The 18,075-nt window shown below is 59.6% G+C and overlaps 4 protein-coding genes across 7 annotated transcripts in view; 2 read left to right on the plus strand and 2 right to left on the minus strand.

The window, feature by feature from the left end:
- LOC144588734 (uncharacterized) overlaps window positions 1-18,075 on the minus strand; it is a 110,663-nt gene that overhangs the window by 86,023 nt on the left and 6,565 nt on the right. The gene's annotated exons all lie outside the window — the stretch shown is intronic.
- TMEM276 (transmembrane protein 276) lies at window positions 179-5,297 on the minus strand. 3 transcript variants are annotated; one of them, XM_072999656.2, is made up of 3 exons: window positions 4,974-5,297; window positions 2,029-2,136; window positions 179-1,141 (listed from the first exon to the last, which is right to left on the minus strand). In XM_072999656.2, exons 1-3 carry the CDS (start codon window positions 5,022-5,024, stop codon window positions 587-589), a joined length of 714 nt encoding a protein of 237 aa, XP_072855757.2. In that variant the 5' UTR covers window positions 5,025-5,297; the 3' UTR covers window positions 179-586. The 3 variants fall into 3 exon arrangements, with proteins under 3 accessions (XP_072855757.2, XP_020670541.3, XP_078248227.1); XM_020814882.3 differs by lacking the exon at window positions 4,974-5,297 and adding an exon at window positions 4,426-4,764; XM_078392101.1 differs by lacking the exon at window positions 4,974-5,297 and adding an exon at window positions 2,961-3,746.
- Window positions 4,790-13,157, plus strand: LOC110090970 (putative flap endonuclease 1 homolog). 2 transcript variants are annotated; one of them, XM_072999654.2, is made up of 11 exons: window positions 4,790-4,809; window positions 6,065-6,155; window positions 7,031-7,133; window positions 7,431-7,521; window positions 7,651-7,736; window positions 8,394-8,527; window positions 8,672-8,732; window positions 9,549-9,680; window positions 10,376-10,527; window positions 11,370-11,517; window positions 12,191-13,157. In XM_072999654.2, exons 2-11 carry the CDS (start codon window positions 6,118-6,120, stop codon window positions 12,254-12,256), a joined length of 1,011 nt encoding a protein of 336 aa, XP_072855755.2. In that variant the 5' UTR covers window positions 4,790-4,809; window positions 6,065-6,117; the 3' UTR covers window positions 12,257-13,157. The 2 variants fall into 2 exon arrangements, with proteins under 2 accessions (XP_072855755.2, XP_020670537.3); XM_020814878.3 differs by lacking the exon at window positions 4,790-4,809 and adding an exon at window positions 5,434-5,581.
- The window catches only part of KIFC2 (kinesin family member C2), a 32,394-nt gene continuing 30,775 nt past the window's right edge, over window positions 16,457-18,075 (plus strand). Inside the window, exon 1 of the mRNA XM_072999617.2 lies at window positions 16,457-16,474. The gene's annotated coding sequence lies outside the window, so the exon portion shown is untranslated. The remainder of the gene's footprint in view (window positions 16,475-18,075) is intronic.

Raw genomic sequence — 18,075 nt, forward strand, 5'->3', positions numbered from 1 at the left:
GTATACAACCTATAATTGCAGATCCCAGCAGGGCCTCCCTGTGCAGCTGATTCAAAGTGGGTAAAAAGAAGTCCATCTTCACACGGCATGCCACTTGACGATGGCATTCGCTGCTCTCCGGTGTCAGAGTGGCCACCCACCTCGCTTTAAAATAGACTCAGAAAGAAAATATCCTGCCAGCTGTGAAGGAACAACACACCCTTCTCTGTGAGCTTCCTGCCGGGACTGGAGCACCACAGCGAAGACAGGGTGCAGGCCCACCTTGGCCTCTTCTTTTCCTCCTGTCGCACACCCCGAACGCAAACATCAGGGCGCCTTTAGGGGTACGGGGTCCTCTTGACCAGCTAACGCCTGGCGGCACCAGGATCAGCTCGCTCCCTCCCCTCCCAAACACACACCCGGAGTCTGAAAGGGGCGCTCCAGGGACCTGCGCCCGGCCAGGAAGGGCCCCGCCGGTGGCTCCAGGGCAGAGGGGCCAGCTGGGCCTTCTCCCCCTCCCCTGAACTCTGGCGGTCTTCTGTCTGCACTCCCCAGCCACCCAGCCGTCCCTCTGCGGCACGATCAAATTAGGGGCACTGCCCCCAAATCAGTCAGAGACGCCAGCAAAGGGCTCCCCGCCCCCCTGGTCCAGTTCTCGCTGCTGCCGTTGGAGGGCCCGCTGCAGGGTGAAGTTGGCCGCAGCCATGAGGCCTCGCAGGACCTCCCTCTTCCTCGGCGCCAGCAGCAGGGGCCACGGGCTCTTGCGCCCGGACAGGAAGCCCGAAAAGCCCAGCAGCAGGCTCCCCGCCATCCCCCAGGGGTTCCCGGTGAAAACAGAGGCGACCAGGATGGTGACGGAGGCCACGGCGTTGACCGAGTGGGCCACCATGGCTTTGGCTTCCTCCGTCAAGTAGTCCCAGCCTCCGGTCAGCAGGAGCACCCCTCCCAAAAGGGCATTGGCCGTGGCGCGGTCCCCGTGCAGCCAGTGGAAGCCGAAGACCAGCAGGGGCAGCCCGGCCACGGTGGAGACCCAGGCGACGTCTGGGGCCGGGGACGCGGCCGATCCCACGCCGAGGCCGAGGAGGGCGGCCAGGAGCGGGCCAGCTTCCACCGCAGACACCAGGGCCTGGAGGAGGAACCCCGCGGCGGCCCCTCGGTTGATCTGCAAGCAGAAAGAGGCTGTGAGGGACAGGTCATCACCGACTTCAGCCCCTGCACACAAAGCCGCCTCATGCAGGGCCAGCCCACTAGGCAGGACAGCCCCTCACCGGCCACACTGCCCAGCTGCAGCTGATCTTCCTAGGTCCAAAAAAAGAGGAAAACTGTGGTCCCAGGATGCAGAAAACACACACAGTCATTATTCCCTATGTGTTTCGGCCTGTCAGCCTTCTTTAAGGGTGCATCCATTTAACTCTATTTAGTGCTTTCTCTGTTTATTCCGTCTGTGACCAGCTCCACTAAAGCAATTCTGATTTAACCCGGGACCTTCTGCACGCAAAGCGGACGCTCTCCCACCAAGCTGTACGGCTTTCGATGCCGCCTCGGAAGAAGGGGGCTTCAGACCCCCAGCTATGCCCGAAGCCCTCCTGCTCCCTTTTGCAAGCTGCGCCCAAAGGCAGGAGGCTCTTCCAGAGGGAACTCTGAGAGCAGGTGAGACCAAGGGAACTTCCTTCCCTGTTTTTTGGCTCCTCTCCCGGCACTCCTGAAAGCTTGTGTCTCCACCACGGGGACCCTTCCTGCCCCTTCTTATCACTGAATGTGGGAAAGCAACTTCGCTGCCCCCTCTCTGCTCCGATCCCTTCCTGCACCCCAGTGTTTCAACAGCCACTGGGTGGCCATAGCCAATTTGGTGGCTGCCCTCCAGAAGGTCCTGTGAGCCTCCTCCGGTTCCAGAAGGTGACCCGCTCCTAGGCCAGGTGGCCCACATCCTCCTCGTCCGAGAGCAAAAACACCCCTCGAGCAAAGGCAGGCGGGCTGGCAGAAAGGCTTGCCCCTAGCAAACAGAGCGGGGGGGGGGGAGAGAAACAAGGGACTCAGCCTCTTCCTTACCTGGAAGGTCTGCACCGCGGCACCCAGGCACACGACACACAGCAGGAGGCTGGAGAGGACCCCGGCCACCTCACCAGGCCAGCCAGGCATTGGGGCAGAGGTCGGTGTCTGAAAGAGAAGACCAGGAGAAGGATCATCATCACCATCATCATCTTAGAACTGCAGAACTGGAAGGGACTCTCTGGATTCTCGAATCCAGCTCCTGTCGAGGAGGCACCTCTGGGGAATCGAATTCCCGATCACCGGCTTCGACACCAGGAATGTACCGTCTTTTTCCATGTATAAGACGCCCACTTAGAAATCTAAGTGGGGCTTAGCAAGTGGAGGGGAAAGCAGCGATCAAAGCCCTGCCGGATCACTTTGGTCCCTGCTTTCCCCCTCCACTTGTTTTTGTTCTCTGCTCAGCTTACTTCCCTGTATAAGACGACCCTCAATTTTTAGACTAAAGCATTTTAGACAAAAGTATAGTCTTATACGAGGAAAAATCCGGCAACTCAGGCACAGTGGATTCCAACTGATGGCAACCCTTCTCTGGGTTTTCTAGGGATAAAGCGCTCCAAGTTCAAAAGCAGGCTACCCTGAGGAGTCACTGCGGAGGAACCCCGGGGAAAGCCGCCTGGAGGGTGAAGCCGGATTCTGGTCATGGACTCATCCAGCAAGGTGCTTTTGATCAGACCTTAGTCCCTGCTGTGCCCCAAAGAGGCTACAGGGAGCATCAGCTGCTCTGCACAATTAATTGCTGATGGAAGCAGAAATTCAAGATGGGAGGCGCGGAGGGGAGGGCACAGAATCATTAAAAAACTGGGGCTTGGGCATTCTGATACCTTTGGACTACAGAACCCAGAATCCCCCCCGTCAGACAAGCACAGAAAATAACTTTCCCAAGCTTTGAAGGCAGTGTGTGTCCTACGTAGGAGTCGGCCACAACTCACACTCACGTGTCTGATTCCACTTAGCCACGGAAAGGGTCACACACTTTAAACAAAGCCTCAGCTCCTCTCTGGATGACACCCAAGCCACTTCTCAGCTGCGAGGCTGTGGATTTACAAGAGAAGCTTTACAGATGATGTTCTGGCTCCGTGTCTCTCCTTCCACCCTGGGGGTCCCGGCAGGTGTGCAAGCAATTGGAGAAAGAGTCACTTCCCCACACTTGTCGGCTGAGCCCCAGGCTGAGGATATCAGGAGGCCAGCCATTAAGCTGGATCAGACCAAGGTCCACCTGGTCTGGCTGGCCCCTACCCGTCACCCTACAGGGAAAGTCTACCAAGCGCACAGAGGTCTGCTCCCATCCTTCAGGACCCGGGCTTTTTTTTTTTTTTTGTCTGGACTGTTTTTAGAAGGCTACGGGAATGGAGAGAGAAACAAAGCAGCTGAAATGGGGAGGGTCCGGGTTTAGGCTCACGGGCACCCTTCTTCTGTTTACGTGCCACCAAGTCACTCCCACGTCCCCTCCGTGCTATGAATTCCTGCCCTCTGAAAGGTCCGGTCCGTCGTTAGCAGCAAAGGTCTGGTCTTGCAAACTAAAGGCCGTGGCTTCTTTCACTGGGCTGATCCACCGCCTTCCTCTTCTCCTACTGCCTCCAGCCACACCTATCTTTCCCAAATGGGTCTTCTCAACGGGTCGTCGTGATGTGCCCAGATGGTGCTTGCCTCCGTTCGGGCATTTTTGTTTCTAGAGAACCTAGAAACTAGGTTCTAGGTGGGTGTCTTTTCTGCCGCCCCCCCCCCCCCCCGTGGGATCTGTAAAGCTCTCCTCCGGCCACCCATCTGGAATGAATGGATTTTGCTCCGGCTAGCGTTCTTGGTGGTCCTGTTTTCACAACAGATGTCACCTACGCCCCCCCCCCCCAAAACCCAGGCACCTTTCCTCCCCTTTCTTCATACAAGCATCCTTCCGGCTGCATCCCCAGAGAGCCTGCCTAAGTAGCAAAGGGGCTGCCGTGGGGGGGGTATGTGTCTAACCTGGGCTGGCCCCACGTCCACCCCAGCTCCTCTGGGAGGGCTAATAACCCCCCCTACACACACAGACACACACAGACACACAGACACACACACACACACACACACACGCACACAAAATGCCCCTTGCAACCCCAAAGAAGGGAGGGAAAAAGCCCCGGGGAATCCCATGGAGGGGCCAGGGGGATTTTGGGCTTTGTAGTCCACGCTCAGCAAACAAGGGCAGGTCCGAAGGGGGGGTCCCATCTTGTCGGGGGCGCCTTCAGAGGAGAAGGGCAGCCTAGAGGTCATCTGGGGGGGCCACGCCGGGGCAAGAGGGGAGGAGAGCCCCCCAACAAAGAAGGCTGCTCCTGGTGGGTGCACGGGGGGGTAGTAGTTTGGGGAGGGGGGCGGCGCCAGCATCCCTTCTCGCGCCCCCCCCAAAGCTCCGCTCCCTACCCTGCCCGGTCTCTTCCCCAGGAGCCAGCGGTCTGCCCAGCCGGCGCCAGCGAGCTTTCAGAGGCTAGAGCGGCGCGCCGAGAGCCCTAGAGGGAACCATAGAGAGGAATAGACTAGAGAGGTATGATTCGTCCCATACACAGAGGCTAACGCGAGAAGGGGGGAAACCATAGAGTCACGGGGCGGAGTCGTAGAGTTCCTAGGCCTAGGCGGACGGGAGGGCTGTCTCACAGCGGCCCCTGGCGGCCGAAGGGAAGCGGGGGACTCCGCCGGAGCCTTGCAAGCCGGCGCTTTCCCGGGTTGGGAACGCCTCCGGTCGATTCCGACGTGCGAGTCAGACAGGGGGCGGGGGGGGGGGCGGGGTTCCCAGCCTCTCGTTCTGAGGTACCTGGGGACCCCTGTGCAGCCTGTCCACGGCTACGCACAGGTGGCAGGGCAGGTAGCAGGCCCATCAGTCGCCCTCCCCCCCCGACACATGGTTTTGGTAGTCCCGGGAGAGCACGAGCGGGGGTGAGATTCGAACTCCCAGCCCCCTGGGGCCCTCTCACCCTCGCCTCCTGGGCTGTCGCCGGCCCCTCTTGTAAGGCAGCCGGAGCCATGAGCTTTACAAAAGACCGGCTCCCCTTTCACGGATCCCGCGGGGCTGGCCTCGCCTGGGGACGGGTCGGGGGAGGGCCCCGGGGAGCGCCTGCACCCCCCCTCCCCGATTGTTTTGGGGGGAGGCCCTCCTCCTCCTCGTCCTCCTCCCTCCTCCTCCCTCCTCCTCCGCCGTTGCAGGGATGCCCGGCGGCTTAACCCCCTTCGCAGCCGCCCTGGGTGCTGAGTGCGGATCCTGACGAGCATCAACCCAAACGCCGGTCCAGGTGTGGATGTTGCCCGGCGTGAGGGAGCGGGAGCAAGGAGCCCTTTGCACCTGCCCAGAGGCACTCTGGCCTGCCTGCGCTGAGCCCCGGGGGCGGGCGAAAGCGACGCCTGCCTTCCCGGGGCGGGCAGTTCCGAGGGCCCCGCCTGTCCGCCCGGTGCGTGCTCCCGCCGCGCTCCTCCCCGCCGCCGCCGTCGCCGCCGCCACCGGCCATGGGGATCCAGCGGCTGGCCGACCTGATCAGGGCCGAGGCGCCCGAGGCCGTCAGCTCCGTCCCGCTGGAGCGCTACCGCGGTGAGACCCCCCCCCCACCCCCACCGCCCCCACCCCGCGATCGGTCGCCTCTTGCAAGACGCTGTGCTCCGGGTGGGGTGCGGAGGTCTTGCAAAGGGGTCCCCCTTTCTGGGGCGGGGAGGTCTTGCACATTCGCCCTCAAGATGATTGCCTGTTTCAGCAAGTCTTACTGTAAAGCTCTCCCTGAAATAAACCCCTTAGGCTTTAAGATGTCACCGTGTTTGTGTTTGTCATTTTGTTTTTGCTGTTTTTGCTACCGAGTAAGAAATTCTATTTTGGAGCTCACTCGCTAAGGAGGGTTTGTTTGTTTTCCTGGAAGACCTTTGAAACAAAGGCTTCCCTGCTCCTCCCCATTCTGCCTCCTCAAGGCCCTGCGCGTTTCCACCCCAGAGGAAGTGGGGCAGCCTCAGACTGGGGGGGGGGGGCTGTCCTGGGGAGGAAATCACCAGAGGGCCCTCTTTTCTCCCCTCTTTCTCCCGACAGGCCAGGTGGTGGCTTTAGATGCCTCGGTGGCCATTTACCAGTTCCGGACGGCAATGCCGAAGATCATCAACCGCCATGGGCAAAATATTGGGTAAGCCTCTGCAAGGGGGGAGGGGAAGGGGAAGAGGACCCTGGCGTGGGGTCACGGTGACAGTCGGAAGACCTGGGTTCAAATGCCCAGTGAGCCACGTAACCCTCTCCGCTGGCCTTGCGGGGGAACTCACTCTCGGCCAGACTAACCAGCCTCGCAGGATTGTTGTGAGAAGAATAGGATTTGCTGCTTAGCAAGTTCCCTGCTTTGAGTTCTCTGGAGGAAGGTGGTGATAGGAATGCAAGCAGAAAGCGGTCACGTTCCGTTTCTTCCTCGTGCACTTGCTTCCCTTAGTGGGTTTCCAGCAGGGGAGCAGGTTGTGGGAACACCAGAATGTGGCTTTCCCCCTTTTAGCGTGTGAGTCCTTGCCGGGCTTTGTGGTTGATAACCCCAGTGGGGCAGCCTTTGGCTCTCCGGGTTTCGGGAAGGAACTTTTCCGTCTCCGACTGAAGAGGCCCCTGGGAGCTCAGCTCTGCACCTTCTGCAGCTGGAGCAGCTGGTCTGCCACAGGGCCGTGGCCCTTTCCCAGGCCAGCGGTCAACCCGTGGCCCTAAAAGTTGGCCCTGGAGGGGCCTTGCCCCCAGTACAGACAGGCTGATCCATCCCCCCTGACTCTCGGCCTGTTCCTGCAGTGGCGAGGCAGGTTGGGGATCAGCGAGACCTCCAACGCCGGTGTGTGTGTGTCTGGGGGGGGGATGCCTCCCTCTCTGGCCGGTTCTGCCCAGCCTGGCCCCTGGCCCCCCATGCTCTTGCTCTTCTCCACCAGAGCTTGCTTTTGGGAGGCTCCGTTTCCCATCATCCGTGCTGTGGCCTTCCAAAAACTCAACGTTGCCAAGCTGTCCGACCGCTGCTCATGGCATGCCAACTTTTCCCAGTCCTTTGCAGGGAATCTTTTACCGGACGATGCATCTCCTGGAAAACAGCATCAGGCCCGTGTTTGTCTTCGATGGGAAACCTCCGGACCTCAAGCAGGCAGTGGTTTGTAGGAGTGAATCCTTTGGGGTGCCGTCGGGCGGGGGGGGGAGTTGGAGCCGACGGGCCGAACGAGGGCCAGCTTTTCCTGCGGTGGGGAAATAAAGGCACGCCCTTGAGTGCTGCCGGCTTCCCGTATGGAACAGTAGCAGGAAGGAGATGCAGGAGGCAGGGGTGGCTTCAGTACTCTGAGGATGAGAGGCCTCGGAGTACCACCAGGGAGGTGATGGGTGGGTGAGAGGTCTGGGGCCAGGTCTGGGAAAGGGACAGGCACTTTATAACCATGGCTGTCTCCTCCTGCAGTTAGCCAAACGGGCCGCCATCGCCGGAACCGCGAGGGGAGGTGCCGGCAAGGGCGCACAGGATTCCTGCCTGTGGTCCACACAACCAGAAGGTACTCGCCCCCTTTTCGATGGAGAGCATGAATTCTCAGCATGCGATCCGGCTGCCGTGGGAATCCCCGCACCAGACCCTGCCTGTGCCGGCGGTTTGCGCCTGCCTCCTAAGAACGGCTGTCTTTCAGATCCTGCTTCTGAGGATCCTCCCCAGTGGCTCCAGAAACGAGACTCGGAGACCCTTTTGAGTTGCTTGGGGGTGCCCTACGTGCAGGTAACAGCTGGGCCTCCCCCACCCCTCTGCCATTGGAAGCTGGGCGGGGAGTTCCAGAGGCTCCTGTTTCTTCTATGTTGTCAGGGCAGTTTTTGTGAAAGGTGGTGGCTAGGTTAGGCCCAACGTCCAAGATGGTGTGCACGCTTGCTTTAAAGATTCTTAGCCATGTGGCCCATGAGAAAAGTAAATGAAATTAAATTAAAAAGAGCACCAAGGGGCAATGTCTTTATCGGGTCACAGATAGACAAGTAGGTAAGTAGGCAGATGACTAAGTAAGTAAGTAAGTAAGTAAGTAAGTAAGTAAGTAAGGAAGGAAGGAAGGAAGGAAGGAAGGAAGGAAGGAAGGAAGGAAGGAAGGAAGGAAGGAAGGAGGAAGGGAGGGAGGAAGGAAGGGAGGGTATAGGTTCCAAGAAGTCACATTACCCTATTGATTATGTTGGCTGGGGATGATGGAGTTTATAGTCCTGCTCCTCAGAAGGGCACCAGGATAGCAGAAAAACTGAGCTAAAATTATGGAGCAGCCAAGTGGGAAATCCAAGTCTAGGAGAGAGAGAGAGAGATTTTCGTGTTCCAAATGCATGCCGTCTCCTTTGGCCCTTCCTCTACCCGGAAGGGCTTTTCTCTCCCCCCCCCCACCTTGCTTTGTCTGGGTCTCAGGCTCCGTCAGAGGCGGAAGCTACCTGTGCGGCTTTGGTCAAGTCCGGGCACGCCTCGTGCACAGCCACGGAAGATCTGGATGCCCTGCCCTTTGGGAGCGTGCGCCTCCTGCGCCATCTGAACGCAAAACACGGGTGAGCCTGCTTGGTTTTGCTTGTTCCAAGGCTGGGACCTGGAACACAAGAGCAAAAACCGGTTGGTCTTTGGGGGACGTGGCGTGCGCAGGAACGTGCACCTTCCTTTCCCGACTGAATAATGAGACTGAATGTCTTTTCTAGTGTCCTGGAAGAGATTTCCTTGCCTGCTGTTCTGCAGAAGCTGGGCCTGACTCATGAGCAGGTATGGGGGTGTTGGGGAACAACGAGTGGGTTGGGGGGGCAGGATCATCTAATTTTCTACATTGAGCTTTATTATAACCGCCTTCGTCCAGGCAAAAGACTGGGCTAAGGGAAACCTCTCTTCATATGATCTAGAAAAGGCTAAGAAAACGAGGTGGCCACCGTTCATAAATCCCCTCTCGTCTTCCTTAGTACTTCCTCCTTGGTTCTGTCCCCCCTCCGGCCCCAGAGTCGGCTGCCCTCCTTCCCCCCCTCATCGCCGCCTTCTTTCTTGTAAGCCTTGGACGTGTTTCCAGCGGCTGGGCGAGGGCGCAGCTGGACAATGCCAGGTTCTGAAAGGTGGGCTGGGCCAGGCCCAGACTGACGGTGCGCCAGGATCAGCAGATCGCCTGCTCCGTTAGCCTTCTGTGCACATCTTTGGAGGTGGGAGAGAGGGGACAGGTAGCGTGCCCACGTTCCACGGGATCCACTGGTCTTCTCTTTTGGTGGACTCTCCGAGGAGAGCATCCAGGTCATTCCTTCGGACCGAATGTGCACGTCACGTCCGGCGATGTTACCTTGCTTCACTTTGGCGTCTTCTGCTATCTTTGCTAGAGCTCCAGCCAGCCTTCCTTCCCCCCCAAACTCCGCCCCCATCACGGTTGCAGGAGGTGGGGGAAGATTGGCTGTGGCGCTTTGGGTGGGTACAGATTTTGGGGAGCTTGTAGTTCCCCGCTGGGTTTCCACCGGTGGAGCCGTGGGAAACGTGGCATTGCAGAGCCAAGACGGGAAGGGGATTCCTTCCTCCTCCAAACTTCCTCCTTTTCTCATGCTTCAGTTTGTAGACCTCTGCATCCTCCTGGGCTGTGATTATTGTGACAAGATCCGAGGACTGGGCCCCAAAAAGGCTCTGAAGCTGCTGCAGGAACACGGAAGCATCGAACGGATCTTGGAGGGCCCCTGCCGAGAGGTACCAAGCAGGGCAGGGCGGGGGGGCCTTCCATCCTTCACGGCAGGAGGTGCAGCTGTGGCCGAGAGAGCCTGGCAGCTTCATTGTGCCGGGGGGGGGGGGCCGCTGGGAAAATGTGTGTCCGTCCTGGCCGGTCAAGAAAGGCACCTTTTCTCTCCTTGTGAACAAGGAGGTTCCCGCTCTGCATTTGGAGATGGGCCGTCCCAGCGAGAGCTGCTCGACTTTCTCGGAAGGTGGAGGGGTCGCCTTCTTTAAAGATTTCGAAAGAGAGGGCGTCTGTATGATGATGAGGCTTTTGCTGCTTCAGTTTTCCAGCCTCAGGAGGGGGGGTGGACTAAATAGCCTCTAGAGTCCCTTTCCTCTCTTAGATGCCTCTGCTTCGGGGATGCCTGGGATCCTACCTCTAGGATCGGACCACGTTGGCTCCTCCTTGGTCGCTGTGCAAATGCGCGGTGGGGCTGGAGAAGTGTTTGGGGCTGGTCCCGCTTCGTCGCTTCTTTTGAAACCCACCCTGGCTGCCCCTCTCCTTCACTCCCCATAACTTGCAGCTCCCTAGGGGAGAAGAAGGGAGTCCTCTCTTGCAAACTGGCGGGGCTTGGCCTTGGGGGGGGCTAGGGGGTAGCATATGGGGTGAGGGCGAAGGCTGGATCCCTGCCCCTTCCGCCGGCTGAACCCTGGCATCCCCTTCTGTGCAGAAATACCCCTCGCCCGCCAACTGGCGGCTGGAGGAGACCCGCCGACTCTTCCTGCAGCCGGAGGTGGCCGAGCCGAGCCAGGTCCTCCTGGAGTGGCGGGAGCCCGACGAGGAGAAGCTGGTGCAGTTCCTTGCTCACGAGAAGCACATGAAGTGAGTGCTGGTGCTTTGGCCAGACACCTGCCCTGCTCGGACTGGCCGGCTTGGCCCTCGAAAGAGTCGCTTCTGGGGCTCCTTCTGGCACGACCAAAAAAGTAACTTTTCCAAGTGCTGGCCTAAGAGCGTTCCCGCACCAGGAAGGCTGTGTACGAGGCACCGTCCTTTTCTTGCCCAGACCCACCGGTCAAGTTTGCCTTATGTTGACAACGACCTTTATTGCTACACTTACTATCTTCTTCTTCTTGTTACCGTTAGTATTATTAACTTGTTAGCGACAGCTCTACCCCTGCCATTGTTCTACAAACAACAGTCCTGTGAAGTAGGTCTGGCTAAAAGAGAGAAGAACCGGGCCAAGGGGCTGTTAGGTGGGGGGTGGACAATGGGAGCTGTAGTCCAGTATCCCCGGAGGCAGCCCCCTTGGGGAGAGGGGGACCAAAGGCAGGCGAATGGGACCCCGTGGGGTTCTTCTGGCCCCTTGAGCACGGCAGGTTTGGCCTAAGGAGGAGGTCAGATCACCTTCCTGAGAGGCGGGGGCCAACGTCCAAGAGTCCAAAGGCTGGGGTGGGGCAGGACACTCGCTCTCTCTCGGGGGGGGGCTCTTATAACTTTTGAGCACATGGGTATCTCCAGAAGGTTTTTGGGACCATTTCCGTCCCACCCACGGAACAGGACAAGGCGGGTTTTTGCTGAGAGCCTCGTAGGATCCCACGAATGGCCGTCCCTTTTCTTTCATCTCCACGGGTGATGAAAGAAAAGGGCCGGCTCCACTTGCGCCAGCCTCCGGTTCTGCCACGTGGGCAGAGAGAGACTCTTGACTCCAGTCCTTTGTCCCGCAGTGAGACCCGGGTTCGGCGTCGGATGGAGAAGTGGCGGGAGACCCGCCTGAAGCGCGCCCAGCCCCAGGGGCCGGTCCCCGTGATCCGGAGCAGCCCCAGGCAGCAGAAGATGAGCGAGTTCTTCCGTGTCAAGAAACATCCATGCAAGGTGAGGACGGAAAGGAGTGGACACGCTTAGCCTTGAGAAGAGAAGGTTGGGAGGAGGGGAGATGGGGTAGCGCTTTTCAAAGACTCGGAAGGCTGTCATGCACAAGAGGGGCAGGATCTGTTCTCACTCATCCCAGAGCGCAAGCAAGACACGCAACAAGGGGCTCAAGCCACAGCCAGCCAGGTTTCGGCTGAATAGCAGGGAAAAACTTCCTGACTGTTAGAGTAGTACAAGGAGGGAACCCATGACCTCATGGGGAGGTGGGGAGGGCTTCAGCGCCGGAGGCCTTCAAGAGAAAATGGACCAACCCTCTGTTGGATCTACCTTGGTTTGGATTCCTGCCTTGAGCAAGGGGTTGGAACTCAATGGTCTTGTACGCTCCTTCCGTTATTCTATGAGTGGGCTTTACCTCCTTAACGAGGTGAGGGAAGGCAACGCCAAGGTTTTCCAGATCAGACGCCCACTTAAATTGAGCAGAATAAAGGTGGCCTGGAAAGACCTGGTTTCAAACCAACTCTGTAGTCCGCTTCCTTGTAAATGCTTCGGTTCCCCCCATTTCTTCTGTGGGGCAGGGATCGCTGGAGAATGGGCACGGGGTACTTAGCATGGCATCTGGTGGGATTGGCCGTGTGCTGGGTCTCATTCTGGCTCGCCTGTTCTTTCCTGTGTACAGGAAACCAAAACTCAGCGTGGCAGGAAGAGGCAGAAGCGCCAGCAGGAAACGGTCCTGGGGACCTGAAGAGGCATCTGCCCGCCGACCTTGTCCGTCTTCGCTGCCCACGTCGGCCCCTTGCCGAGGCCCCGGGTGCCAGAGCATCCTGTGAGCATCATGCAGGGAGTGCCACGCCCCCTATGGATGCCCATGGAAAAGGGTGCAAAGAAAAGGGGGGCAGGCGGCATGGAGCCTTGCATGCTGGGCACCCTGGCGGGCCTGCCTGTCCCTAAGCGAGACATTTGACAGTAGCCTCCATCATAGGACTGGGGTGGAAAATACCTCTTTGTCCTGCCATCTCCGGAGAGGAGACTTCAGTCTTTGGAGTGTGACTCTGCTCGGGTCAGCTTCTGTTGACATTTTTTGTACCAAATGCCCCTTCCAAAATTAGCCTCATGCTTTGCTGAGACACGTGTACGTGTGTGTACCCCTACGCCCGAAAGCAGAAAAAGGACACGATGGCGCTGGAAAGACTAACTTGCTATAGTTTCATGTGAGCTTCCGTGGAACGTGGTCCACTTTTCTAGACCTACAGTATGTCTGAAGATGTGGACAGTGGTTCTCCCTGTGTCTGAAGAAGCAGGTAACCTTCCACGACAGCTTACGTTGAAATATAGCCGTTCGTTCGTCGTCTTTCAAGCACCATTATGTCTTCTCTCTTTCTCTCTCTCTCTCTCTCGCTTGCTTTTGTTTTGTATTTCCTGTTGAAAAGCTTGCACAGACCAAGGCAGCCACCACTCTGAAAACGGAGACCTAAATTGGTACGTCCTCCCCTGACTCAGTCTTAAGACTCTGCTGGGTAGATGTGATGATTTGAAGGTGAATTTACTTTTTCCCTGCTTCCTCCCCGCCCCACTCCCCCATTCCATGCCCCAGCTTTGTGTAACCTCTAGTCTTATAAAAACAAAAGAGCTGAGGTGTCTTGAAAGCGTCTCCATATCGCCGTGTGTCTTGGTCGGTAGATGCTCTGCTCCAAACCTCTTGCCTTGTCCGTTGGTTTTGGCATTTTTCTGATGGACCCTCGCTGCTTCCTGGGTTTTGTGGGGCGGATGCCCCCAGCGCCTTGAGAGGTGCCTGGGCAGGTGATGTGGGAGGACTTCCTTTTGTGGTGGTGGGGGGGGGTGCGGAGGGGGATCGTGTCTGGATGGCTCTTTTCCTGCTCTGTGGGAAAAAAATAAGTGCCTTTAAAAAGAGTCATCGGTGCCTTATGAAAGGGGCGGAGGACTTTGATGGGCTGGGGGGGGCGGCAATTATTTCCTGGGGCTGTTTGATGGCCAAAAAGGCTCCCCCAGGTGTGGGCGCTGCCACCCTGCCCAAGTTGGGCACCGTGGGGAGTCTCTCGTCCGTCCAGACTTCCCAGAGGTACCGGGACCAGATTTTATTGGGGTTGGGCACCCCATCCTGCCAGTTCATTAGGGGGGGCTGAAGAGTCGGCTTCACCAGCCCCCCCCACCCCCACTGAGTCCACTCTCTGTCTGAACCTGAGTTTCTGGCCCCGAGTTTTGATCCATGCCCCCCGGTCTGTCGGTGGGGTTGGGTCCTCAGCACAGCCCTGAACCACCCACACCCACCTTTCAGGAGGGTTTACAGGGCCGGCTGATCCCCCACAGTGGTGTGGTGGATAGAGTGATGGACTTGGGGTTCTGGAGGACAGGGTTCGAATCCTCACGTGGCCACACCCTATTCAGGTCGCTGCAAGTCGGTCCCACCTTGATGGCACACGACACACACACACACACACAGAGTGCCAGCTGGTCACCCCTGCCCTGGCAGCCCCAGTCCCTCCGGTGGCCACCTATGGTGCTCCTTTGGGGGCCTCCATGGGGTCCGGGGGTGTGTGTGAGGCGATCTGCTGTTTCCTGTGGTCTCCATGGGGTCAGTCCAGGAACTGGAGAAGCCGGCGGGTTGAAGATGGGGGGCCCTGCCGCCACGTCACTCCCCTTGGCCACAGGAACCGCAGGCCTGGCATCTGTCTACGCCGGGTTTTGGAACTCCGTGTCGTCCTGCTCTCGTGGGGCACAGAAAGCCAGGTCTGGCTGCTCGGCGTCTCCTCACTTTGATCCAGTCGAGGGCAACGAGGCCCCTGCCAGCTCGGCCCAGGCCCTTTCTCTTCGCCCAGGGGTGGCTGGCCTGCCTAAAGCCCCTCTCCCCCACCCCCCCCATGGCATCCTCCCCTCTTTCTGCCCCCTCCTGGCACCCAGCAGCCAGAGTGTCTCCTTTGGGCCCGCCAGGGGGGCACTGGGCAAAGGCAGACAGCCTGCCGGGGAGGCCCGAAGCATCCCCCCCCCCTCACACCCGGCCAGGCTCTGCTTCGCTTCCAGAACCAGATCGAATGGGATGTGTGTCCGTGGGGGGGGGGGGCTGTTGGTGCCTGGCGTATATATCCCCACGCCTCGGGGCTTCTGACTCTCTTTTTGCCCCCTGGTTTTTAAAGGATGAGCAGAGCCCCCAACCTGCTGCAGGCAGGAGGGGCTGGCAGGGGAAGCCTCTGTCCCCCCCCCCCACCCCCAACCTTCATTCTCAGTCTAAACTCTGCTCCTTCCACCCTGAGCCCTCCCTCCCAAAGAGTTTGATGCAGCTGAGCGCCCCTTTTGTGCCCAGGGTCTGCCTGCGGCGGAGGCGGTGGTGGTGGTGGTTCTGGCCCTCGCCTCTTCTCTGCCAGGGAGGGCCAAGAGGAGCACACAAGGGGAGCCTTGTTCCCCATCTATACTTTGGCACCGCTCCCTGGGGGACTGGGAAAGCGCCCTGCACGGGCAGGGTCCTCCTCGTCCTTCGTCTTCTTGGGGAGTCCGATAGTGCCGGGGTTGCAAAACTCACCGGGCATTTCCCGGAGGTGCCCGTCTCTTGTTTGACCTACTCCGGTTTCTCCTTGGGAGGCTGTTTTTGCAATTTGAACCCGGTCAGGTACGTGACCTGAAAGGCCGGCTTTTGTCCCGAGAAGGGGCAGAGCAGCTCCTGCACAAAGCATGGCCGAGGCGCCCTTTGTTTGGCACAGAAAGGCGAGACACAAAACATTGTGTTTGACCTGAAAGCAGGGGGAAAAAAATTCCCATTTGCATCCAGAAAGAGGCAGCCTCTCAGGGCGTGCCCTCAAGTCCGGTGAGTGGATGGTCTCAGGCAGGCCTTGCGGTTAACAGCTCTTGCAAATTTAAGGTTGTGGCTTCCTTGATAGAGTGCATCCATCTCCTATTTGGCCTTCCTCTTCTCCTGCTGCCTTCCACTTTTCCAAACATTATTGCCTTTTCCCAGCGAGTCTCAGCTTCTGATAGGAAGGGATCAAAGCACAACAACCTCAATTCTAGCCCCCACCTGCTTGTCTTTCTGGTGGTCCAGGGGATTTACAGAGCTATCCTCTAGATATGGATTTGGAAAGAGTCTCCCCCCCCCCGCCCCCCCAGTAAGTGGTCATATCTGCCCGTGGAATACTAGGGGGCAGAGGGCCTTCACTCCAGTCCACAGGGAGGCCTCCCGTTCCTTGCCTGCCCTTCCGAAGCCGGATCCATCCTTTACCGACGGGCAAGGAAGAAGACCTTGCCCCCATGGCATCGTTTGCCAGCGGAACTCCCTTCCACGTGGCCCTAAGGCCTCCCTTGACGAGCCAGGCAGGGGCTGCGCCTCCCTTCTCTGAAGGAAAAGGCTTCTTTTGGGTGGGGGTGGGGGGGTAGGCGCGGGAGGGGGGGTCCCGCGCTGGCTCCCCTCCCCCCCACCTGCCCATCTTCGGACGGCCCAAGGGGGCAGCGGGCAACGCTCACTCCCGGGGGGCCGGCTTGCGCGGGGCTGGCCCTCGGCGGCTGCCCGGCCAGGCGGGGCGCGGAGGCGGGGCGGGCGCGGCGGCGCGCAGGGTTCGCGGACGCGGAGGGGCCGGCGGGCCGGCTGGCTGTCTGGTTGCTCTCGGCGGAGGATGCGCGCGGGGAGCAGCCCGGCAGGCGGCGGCGGGTGCGGGTAGGGGGTGAGCCGGGACCCCCACCCGGTCCCCTCTTGCACGCCGCCGTCGGGGCTGCAGAGCGGCGCGGGAGACCCCCCCGGGGGGGGGCCGGCGCCCGCCTGCCCCCCCCCCCGAATGTACGCCTTCTACTCCCTGCTGGTCTACATCTTCTACGCCCTCTTCAAGAAGGAAGCCGTACGCGAGGGGGGGGCCGGAGGAGGAGGAGGAGGAGGAGGCGCGGGCTGGGGGGGGCCCGGCTGCGGCGGCGGTCGCGACGGCTCCCCCCGGGATCTCATGGCGGCGGCGGCGGCGACCCCCAGGTAGGGCGTCGGGGCTCCTTCTTTCTACAGGGCGAGGAAAAGGGGGGCGACGGTGCGGGGGGGTGGGGTGAGCGGGTGGGGTTCCTCGGGAGGGCACCGCTTGGAGGGGGAGATTCCGGGCCATCCGCGCCCGCTGCTCCCGAGGAAGGCTGGCGGGCACGGATTCGCCCTCGGGGGGTCTGGCTGCCAGCCGAGCAGGGGGGACCCAGACGCGCGGAGCCGCCGCCACGGTGCCAGCAGGTGCCCCCCTTCCCCCCCCCGGCGGTGACATCGAGCCGGGGGGAGCGGCGGCTCTAAGCGGGCCCAAAAACGGGGGGGTTGTGTGTGTGTGTGTGTGTGTGTGTCTGTGTGTGCGCCCCGTCGCTCCATCCCTGGCACGGAAGGCTGGGCACCGGAGGTTCTCGCCCTGCTGCCTCCAGGACTTCTCTGCCGCCCACCCTGCCGCTGCGCCCGCCCCGTGCCCGTGCCCGCTTCTCGTCTGAACCGGATCCCCGCAGCCTCTTGGCAAAGGTGCCCTCTGGGCACCCGGGGGGGGCCAGCCCTGGTAGAACGGCGCGGCGGTGCTTTGCTTCGAAGGGGCTGCAGTGGGGCTGAGCATCTCGGAAAGGTGTGTGTGTGTGTGTGTGTGTGTGTGTGTGTGTGTGTGTGTGTGTGTGTGTGTGTGTGTGTGTGTGTGTGTGTGTGTGTGTGTGTGTTCCTGGGCACTTCCAGGGAGCCGAAGCCGTTCCTTCTGCACACACCCCCCCAATAATCGATCGCCTGGGCTCAGGGGTGTTTGCCCGTTTGGGCTTCTGCCAATTTCCTGGCTAGCGCATCGGCCACCCGGCTCCCACCCAGACAAGGGGGGGGGTGGCAGGCGCAGGAAGGCTTCCTCCCTCCCCCCTCCCTCCCAGTCTTTCAAGCTCCCTCCCCTTCTGAGTGAGGGCGAGACTATGAAGGGAGCCCAGAACCTCCCAATGGGGAGGGGGGAAAAAGAAGGAGGAAGGGGGGCTGTTCCCTGAGTGATGGGTTGTAATCTCTCCATCAACCCAAGACAGAGAAGCCGGATCAAAATTGGCCAAGCCCTGATTCAATCCGTTCATTGGGGAGGCCCTCCTTTTAGAAACATTTTGATGATTTTTTTGGAGGGGGCGGGAGAAATGTTCAATTTTGATGAGCACCCGGCAGGAAAGGAGGGCCCCCCCTTGTGACTTTTCTCACAGGGGAGAACCCCCATCCTTTTCTTCTGCAAGGGAAGCCTGTAGTTTGATTGTCCTCCCTCCCCACCCTCAGAGTCTCTGGGATGGCTTCGGATCCCTCTGGCAGCCCACAGAGACCCGCAAGGGCCCCTCATTCGGGTTGGGCTGGCATGATTGTCTCTGGAGCCTTTTACCGTTTTTGCTGCTGGGTGGGTGGGTGGGTGGGGGCTTCTCTTCAGAACCTGGAAGGTTGGATAGGAAAATCCAGCAACGCAATTGCAATAGAAAGGTGGCCAGTCACCATTTTCTGTTCTGGTTCGTAGCATGAAGGGCGGGGAGGGGGTTCAAATGTGCTTGTGAGTCATTAAACGTGGGCTCCCATGTTCACCTAGTGAATGACAGGCTGGCTTCTCCATGTGTATA

The sequence above is a fragment of the Pogona vitticeps genome, chromosome 4 (assembly GCF_051106095.1).
Source record: "Pogona vitticeps strain Pit_001003342236 chromosome 4, PviZW2.1, whole genome shotgun sequence".
In the NCBI taxonomy this organism is placed as follows: domain Eukaryota; kingdom Metazoa; phylum Chordata; class Lepidosauria; order Squamata; family Agamidae; genus Pogona; species Pogona vitticeps.

What these genes read in the sequence shown, in the direction of transcription:
- LOC110090970 (XM_020814878.3), top strand. Translation starts at nt 5,500, where the DNA reads ATGGGGATCCAGCGGCTGGCCGACCTGATCAGGGCCGAGGCGCCCGAG. An exon ending in CCCGCTGGAGCGCTACCGCG is followed by an intron (nt 5,582 to 6,064) that starts GTGAGACCCCCC and finishes TTCTCCCGACAG; the next exon opens with GCCAGGTGGTGGCTTTAGAT. An exon ending in CGGACCTCAAGCAGGCAGTG is followed by an intron (nt 7,134 to 7,430) that starts GTTTGTAGGAGT and finishes CTCCTCCTGCAG; the next exon opens with TTAGCCAAACGGGCCGCCAT.
- TMEM276 (XM_072999656.2), bottom strand. Translation starts at nt 5,024, where the DNA reads ATGGCTCCGGCTGCCTTACAAGAGGGGCCGGCGACAGCCCAGGAGGCG. An exon ending in CGACAGCCCAGGAGGCGAGG is followed by an intron (nt 2,137 to 4,973) that starts GTGAGAGGGCCC and finishes CTTCTCTTTCAG; the next exon opens with ACACCGACCTCTGCCCCAAT. An exon ending in CCGCGGTGCAGACCTTCCAG is followed by an intron (nt 1,142 to 2,028) that starts GTAAGGAAGAGG and finishes TTCTGCTTGCAG; the next exon opens with ATCAACCGAGGGGCCGCCGC.